The 7,855-nt window shown below is 57.8% G+C and overlaps 1 protein-coding gene across 1 annotated transcript in view; it reads left to right on the top strand.

Moving 5' to 3' along the window:
- The window catches only part of TYK2 (tyrosine kinase 2), a 24,093-nt gene that overhangs the window by 1,346 nt on the left and 14,892 nt on the right, over positions 1–7,855 (top strand). Inside the window, exons 3-5 of the mRNA XM_032441724.1 lie at positions 5,605–5,728; positions 6,319–6,460; positions 7,704–7,854. Of these exons, the coding sequence (XP_032297615.1) occupies positions 5,605–5,728; positions 6,319–6,460; positions 7,704–7,854 (417 nt within the window). The remainder of the gene's footprint in view (positions 1–5,604; positions 5,729–6,318; positions 6,461–7,703; position 7,855) is intronic.

The following is a 7,855-nucleotide window of genomic DNA, read 5'->3' as shown; positions in this document are numbered from 1 at the left end:
TCGACGCTCCCCCCCCTTCGTGCCCCCCCCCCACATTCACCTGCCCCCCACCCCCCCAAATTACCACCTGCCCCCCCCCCCCCATATCCACCACCACCCCCTTTGTAGCCCCCCATATCACCTGCCCACCCTGCCCCCCTTTGTTGCCCCCCATATCCACCTTGCCCCCCCCCTTTGAGCCCCCCCTTTTTGTATCCCCCCCCATTTTTGTCCCCCCCCCATTTTGTGGCCCCCTTGTAGCCCCCCCCCATTTTTGTGCCCCCCCATTTTGTGCCCCCCCAATTTTGTGGCCCCCCCTTGTAGCCCCCCCCATTTTGGTGCCCCCCCCCCCATTTTACCCGCCCCCCCTTTTTTCTGTTTCCCCCCCCCATTTTACCCAGCCCCCCCTTTGTGCCCCCCTTGTAGGCCTCCCCATTATTACTCACCTGCCCCCCCCTTTTGTTGCCTCCCCCCCCTTGTAGCCCCCCCCACATTTCACCTGCCCCCCCCTTTGTAACCCCCCCCCCCTCACCCCCCATCCACCTGTTCCCCTGTCCAACTTTGGTGCCCCCCCCCCCCCATACCCACCCTCCCCCTACCCCCCCATTTTGTGCCCCCCCCCCCCCTTGTAGACCCCCCCCTTCTGTGCCCCCCCCAACCATGCGCAGCTTGCCGTGCAGGCGGAACTCCCACCAGTTAGAGGCTGTAGATGTAGAAGGAGAACTCGTCCGTCCGCCCGCTGCTGCTGGTGTAGGACAGCACGAAGCGCCCGCACTTGGAGAAGCCCAGGAAGATGTGCCTGGGGGGGGGGAATTAGGTTAGGGGGGGGTTAAAGGGGTCCATGGGGGTCCTGGGGGTCCATGGTGGGTCCAGGGTCAGGGGGTGGGGGCGTTAGGTTAGGCGGGGTATGGGGTCCATGGGGGTCAGGGTCATATATGGGGGGGCATTAGGTTAGGGGGGTATGGGCGGTCCATGGGGGTCCATGTGGGGTCCCAAGGGGGTCCAGGGGCGGTTGGGGTCGTTAGGTTAGGGGGGTTGGGGTCCATGGGGGTCAGCATTTAGTGTTAGGGGGGGTTATAGGGCGGTTAAGGGGGTCATATATCGGGGGGCATTACGGTTAGGGGGGGTATAGGGACCATGGGGGTCATATATGGGGGGCATATTATGGCGGTATAGGGTCCATGGGGTCAGGGTGTTAGGTTGGGGGTTATGGGGTGACCCATAGGTTAGATGGGCGGGAGGGGCATTAGGTTAGGTGGAAAAGGGGCTGGGGGGGGTCAATGGGGGTCAGGGGGACCCCACAGTGTGTCAGCAGGCCAAGTTGGGGAGGTCTCAGTGTGGACACAAGGGACTGTTGAGGTCATCAAAGTTGGTGGGGTCATCAGTGTGGGGGGGGTCTCAGTGTGGCGGGGGTTCTCATTGTGGGGCAGCCCCCCCCTCACCCAGGCACACAGGAAACTCCTCGTCCACGCATTGCTTTTCAATGAGATACAGGCGCGGGGGCGCAGCTTGCGGAACAGCGTGGGAGAAGCTGCCCACTGAGGCTAAGGGAAATGGGGGGGGGCACTGTCAGCAACACAAGGACCCCCCCCACCCCCCCGTGCTGCTGCCCCCTCATCCCCACCCCCAAATCCCCCACCCCCTCTATTCTTAGCCCCCCCAACCCTCAGGCCCCCTCACATCACCCCCATCCCCTCAGGACCCCTCCCATCCGGCTCACCCCCTCTGAGACCCCCACCCCCCGCCCCCCCACCGGCCCCCTCATGTCCCCACACAAAACCCCCCACTCCCACCCCTCAGACCACTCACGTTCACCCCCATCATGCCCCCATTCCTCATACCCCCACCATTCTCCTCTTCAACCCATCTGAGCCCCCACCCCAGACCCCACCCCGGCTCCTCAGAGCCCCCCAGAACTCCTCTCTAGGACCCCCACCCTAGCCCCTCATGGTCCCCCCATCCCCTCAGGGACCCCTCTCCCCCCCACCAGCCCCTCATATCGCCGCCCCATCCCCTCAGGCCCCTCTTGAGACCCCCACCACCCACAACCCCCACAGCCCTCACAACGCCCTCCCCAAACCCCCCCCCCTCAGCCCCCCCCCCCCACATCACCCCCCTATCCACCCCCACAGTCCTCAGCCCCCCTCTGGGACCCCCACCCATCGCAGCCCCTTCATGCCCCCCCCCCCAAACGCCCCCGCCCCTCAGAGTAGACCCCCAAGTCCCCCCATCTTCCCCCCATCCCCTCAGGACCCCCCCCTAAACCCCCCCCCACCCCTCAGAGGCCCCCCCAGCCCCCCCCCACCCCTCAGACCCTCCTTCATCCCCTTATCCCCCCCCACGCCCCCCCCCCCCAACCCCCCCCCCCCCAACACCTCAGCACCACCCTCCCCCCCCACCCCTCAGGATCCCCACCCATCGGCCCCCCCCCCCCATGCCCCTTCGTATCCCCCGGAGATCCCCACCCCCCATCCCCCGCCTCCACAGCCCCTCCATGTCTCCCCCCCCCCCAACCCCAACACCACCCCCATCCCCCTTCAGGACCCACTCAGAGCCCCCATCCCCCCCCCCACCCCCCTCATTGTCCCCCCCCTTCACTCCCCTCAAGGACCCCCCCCCAAACTCCCCCACGCCCCCCTTCCCTCAGGCCCCCCCCCAACCCCCTACCCCCCCAGCTCACTTCACCCCCCCTCCCCCCCCTACCTGGCTCTGTGGATCTTGTTCTGACCACGTCGTTCTCTCTTCCCGTTTCCCCGATTAGTTCCGGTTCCGGTCTGGCTCCGTTTCGTTTCCGTTCCCGTCCTCCGCTCCGATTCGGACTGGCCGGCCACTTTTCCCCCGGCCCTCCACTTCCGGTGCCCGCCTCACAATCCGCCCCACGTCGCGAGCTCATTGGGTCCGCGAGCGCCACTATCTGCAACCAACGAGACGCTCTCGCTCCGCCCCCTTCCCCAAGCCCCGCCCCCGTGCAGCGTTGGGACCAATGCAGCTCGCTCCCAATGGGAGGTGGAGGCGGAAGCGGGAGCAGAACCGAAGCTGGGTGGACCGGGAAGCGGAAGCAGGCGGAAGTAAGAGCGGGGCCGAGCCGGTGTGTGAGGTGGATGTGGTCACGTGAATGGGGGGGGGGGATGGGGGGCTGTCAGCCATGAGGACCCCCCCCCTTGCATTAACCCCAATGCTAATTAATCCCCCCCTTCATTAACCCCAATGCTATTAATACCCCCCCTCATTAACCCCATTTGCTAATTACTACCCCTCCCGTCTATGCAGACCCCCCCCCTTCATTAACCCTTAGGCTAATTAATACCCCCCCTTCATTAAGCCCCAATGGCTAATTATTAACCCCCCCCACCCCAGGCCATGAGAGACCCCCCCCTTCAGTTAAACCCCACAGCAATAATTTAATACCCCCCCTTTCATTACCCCACGGCTAATTTCAATAACCCCCCTTTCATTCACCACGCCACGCTTAATAATACCCTCCTTCATTAACCCCACTGCTAATTAATCCCCCCCTTCATTAACCCTCTATGACTAATTATACCCCCCTTCACATTTAACCCAATGCTATATTATTAACCCCCCCACCTCAGCCAATGAGACACCCCCCCCCCCATTTTCAATAACCCCACAGTTAATTAATACCCCCCTGTCATTAACCCCATTGGCTATATTAATACCCCCCTTTCATTCAACCCCAATGTTAATTATTAACCCCCCCCCACCCCAGGCCCATAACCCCCACCCATCTCATTAACCCCACTGCTAATTATCCCCCCTTCATTAACCCACATGCTATTAATTACCCCCCTTGCATTACAACCCATCTGCTATTTAATCCCCCCCTCTCATTAAACCCAATGGACTACATTACCCCCCCGTTGCAGGCCATGGTCCCTGTTCCGAGAGTCACGCTGACCCCGCCCCGGTTTTTGGGTTTTTCCCCCCCATTTTTGTTTTCCCCCCCTTTTTTTAGGGAGGGGTTATTGGCGCTTGAGCAGCGCATGGAGCCACGACGGAGCGCCGCACGAGCGGCTGAGACAAGATTTGCACCCAGCTGGCCACGGAGACGCGGTGAGACGGAAGCCTCGTTAGGGGTAATTAATGGGGGGGGGTGATCTGCAAGGACCTTTTCGTAGCTCATTCTGTATCCTTTGATCTGCAAGGACCTTTCCAACCTACCTGGGCTCCATTGATTTGTTATGCCCTTGCTGAGCTGTCCATGGTCCTGTTGATCTGCAAGGACCCTTTCCAACCAGCCTGTAGTCTCGTGATCATGCAAGGCCTTTCTAGGCTCATTTCTGTAGTCCTTTGATCTGCAGGACCTTTCACTAACACACAAGTCCTTTATATCATCCTGTAGCATCTGCAAGACTTCTATGGTCCTATTTGATCTGCAAGGGACCTTTCATGATCATATCTGTGGTCCTTTTGATCTGCAAGGACCTTTCTGATCTATCTGTGGTCCTTTGATCTGCAAGGACCTTTCTGATCTATCTGTGGTCCTTTGATCTGCAAGGACCTTTCCAACCTACCTGCGGTCCTTTGATCTGGAAGGGCCTTTCTAAACCAGCCATGGTCCTGTGATCTGTCAGGACCTTTCCAACCTACCCACAGTCCTTTGATCTGTAAGGACCTTTCTAGCTCATTTTGTAGTCCTGTGATCTGCAAGGACCTTTCCAACCTACCTGCGGTCCATTGATTTGTATTGCCTTGCTGAGCTGTCCATGGTCCTGTGATCTGCAAGGACCTTTCTGATCTATCTGTGGTCCTTGTGATCTGCAAGGACCTTTCCAACCTAACCACGGTCCTTTTATCTGCAAGGACCTTTCCAACCTACCTGGGGTCCATTGATTTGTATTGCCTTGCTGAACTGTCCATGGTCCTGTGATCTGCAAGGACCTTTCCTATTCATCCTGTAGTCCTGTGATCTGTAAGGACCTTACTGACCTGTTCATGCTCCTGTGATCTGCAAGGACCTTTCCAACCCGTGCTATGGACCCTTCCTACCTACCCCACGACTCTACACCTTCCAGGACCCTCCTGTCCCACAGCTCAGTGACCTTCCAGGACCCTCCCCACCCACCCCATAGTTCTGTGACCTTCCAGGACCCCCCTCACCCCCCACCCCCGAGTTGTGGGACCTTCCAGGACCTTCCCACCCCATATCAGACTTCACTGACCTTCCAGGACCCTCCCAACCCACCCCTATAGCCCTTTCCCCTTCCGGGACCTACCCAACCCAACCACCCCATAACTCTTTACCCTTCCAGGACCTTCCCATCCCACTTAATGCCCCTTTACCCTTCCAGGACCCTCCCAACCCACCCCATAGTTCTACGACCCTTCCAGGACACCCCTCACCCCCCCACCCCCGAGTTGTGTGACCTTCCAGGACCCTCCCAACCCATTCACCCCATAACTCTTTCCCCTTCCGGGACCTACCCAACCCAACCACCCCATAACTCTTTACCCTTCCAGGACATTCCCATCCCACTCAATGCCCCTTTACCCTTCCAGGACCCTCCCAACCCACCCCATAGTTCTACGACCCTTCCAGGACCCCCTCACCCCCCCACCCCCGAGTTGTGTGACCTTCCAGGACCTTCCCTGCTGTCCCCACAGGCGTCACCCCTCGCTGCTTGGCGCTGTTCGCTCTGTACGATGCACCTTCCAGGACCTGGCTGCCCCCCAACCATTGTTTCAATGCCGCGTTGGATCCCGACCATCAAATCCACTTCCGCATCCGGTGAGACGGGTCCTGGCAGCTCACAGCTACAATGGGGTGGGATTGGCAAGGTCCTGGAAGGTCACAGAACAACGGGATGGGGGGCGAGGGAGGTCCTGGAAGGGTCACAGAACTATGGGGTGGGTTGGGAGGGTCCTTAAAGGTCATGGGTGGTGGGTTGGGAAGGTCCTTGAAGATTAAAAAAGCATGGGATGGGTTGGAAAGGTCCTTACAGATTGATAATGGACAGGGTGGCTTGGAAAGGTCCTTGCAGGTTAAAATGACACGGGATGGATTGGGAAGGTCCTTACAGATTAAAATAGCATGGGTTGGATTGGAAAGGTCCTTGCAGATTAAAATAGCGCAAGGTGGGTTGGAAAGGTCCTTGAAGGTTAAAAAAGCGTGGGATGGGTTGGAAAGGTCCTTAAAGATTAAAATTGTATTGGATGGGTTGGAAAGGTCCTTCCAGATAACAATAAAACATACCATATAGGTTGGACAAGCCTTAGGAGGTTCACAAGGCATTAGATAAGCCGGGCAGGTCCTTGCAGATCACAGCACAAGCCGGACAGGTCCTTGCAGATCACAGCACCGCGGCTCTTTTACTCCAGGTTCTATTTCCGGAACTGGCACGGGATGAACGAGGCGGAACCCGCCGTGTTCCGCCACGCGGCTCCACGGAGCAACCAGGACCCGAAACCGCGCGGCGACGCCGTGTTCGATAGGGCGACATTTGAGTATCTGTATGAACAGGTGGGAATGGGGGCTGGGGAAGGTCCTGGAAGGTCATAGAATAATGGAATGGGGGCTGGGGAAGGTCCTGGAAGGTCACAGAGTCATAGAATGGGTTGGGAAGGTCCTGGAAGGTCATAGAATAATGGAATGGGGGCCTTGGGAAGGTCCTGGAAGGTCATAGAACCATAGAATGGGTTGGGAAGGTCCTGGAAGGTCATAGAACAATGGAATGGGGGCGTTGGGAAGGTCCTGGAAGGTCATAGAGTCATAGAATGGGTTGGGAAGGTCCTGGAAGGTCATAGAATAATGGAATGGGNTTGGGAAGGTCCTGGAAGGTCATAGAATAATGGAATGGGGGCCTTGGGAAGGTCCTGGAAGGTCATAGAATAATGGAATGGGGTTGGGAAGGTCCAGGAAGGTCATAGACTCAAAGAATGGGTTGGGAAGGTCCTGGAAGGTCATAGAATAATGGAATGGGGGCCTGGGGAAGGTCCTGGAAGGTCGTAGAACAATAGAATGGGTTGGGAAGGTCCTGGAAGGTCATAGAATAATGGAATGGGGGCCTGGGGAAGGTCCTGGAAGGTCATAGAATAATGGAATGGGGGCCTTGGGAAGGTCCTGGAAGGTCATAGAATAATGGAATGGGGGCATTGGGGAGGTCCTGGAAGGTCATAGAATAATGGAATGGGGGTGTTGAGAAGGTCCTGGAAGGTCATAGAATAATGGAATGGGTTGGGAAGGTCCTGGAAGGTGAAAAGAGATGAGGGGTGGTTGAGTTGGAAGGGTCCTTAAAGGTCATAGAGCAGCGAAATGGGTTGGGAAGGATCATAAGGGTTGTAGGAAGGGGGGGTGGTTGGGTTGGGAAGGTCCTGGAAGGTCAAAGAATCATAGAATGGGGTTGGAAAGGTCCTGGAAGGTCATAGAACCACGGAACAGGTTGGGAAGGTCCTGGAATATCATAGAACCACAGAGTGGGTTGGTAAGGTCCTGGAAGGTCATAGAACCACGAAATGGGTTGAGAAGGTCCTGGAAGATCATAGAACCATGGAACAGGTTGGGAAGGTCCTGGAAGATCAAAGAACCACAGAATGGGTTGGGAAGGTCCTGGAAGGTCATAGAACCACGGAACGGGTTGGTAAGGTCCTGGAAGATCATAGAACCACAGAGTGGGTTGGGAAGGTCCTGAAAGGTCATAAAACCACAGAGTGGGTTGGGAAGGTCCTGGAAGGTCATCACCGCATTGCATTCTCCTTCTCCACAGGGGAAATACGACTTCATTAACGACGTGGCTTCGTTAACGGACTTCAGGTCGGAGCAGGAAGTTCAGCGCTTCAAGAACGAGAGTCTGGGCATGGCCGTGCTGCAGCTCTGCCACATCGCCCTGAACAGCGGCCAGTGCCTCCAGGAGGTGGC

Source organism: Coturnix japonica, unplaced genomic scaffold (assembly GCF_001577835.2).
Source record: "Coturnix japonica isolate 7356 unplaced genomic scaffold, Coturnix japonica 2.1 chrUnrandom514, whole genome shotgun sequence".
NCBI classification, from domain to species: domain Eukaryota; kingdom Metazoa; phylum Chordata; class Aves; order Galliformes; family Phasianidae; genus Coturnix; species Coturnix japonica.
The sequence above is the reverse complement of the archived record's forward strand: the minus strand, read 5'-3'. Positions and strand labels throughout refer to the sequence as shown.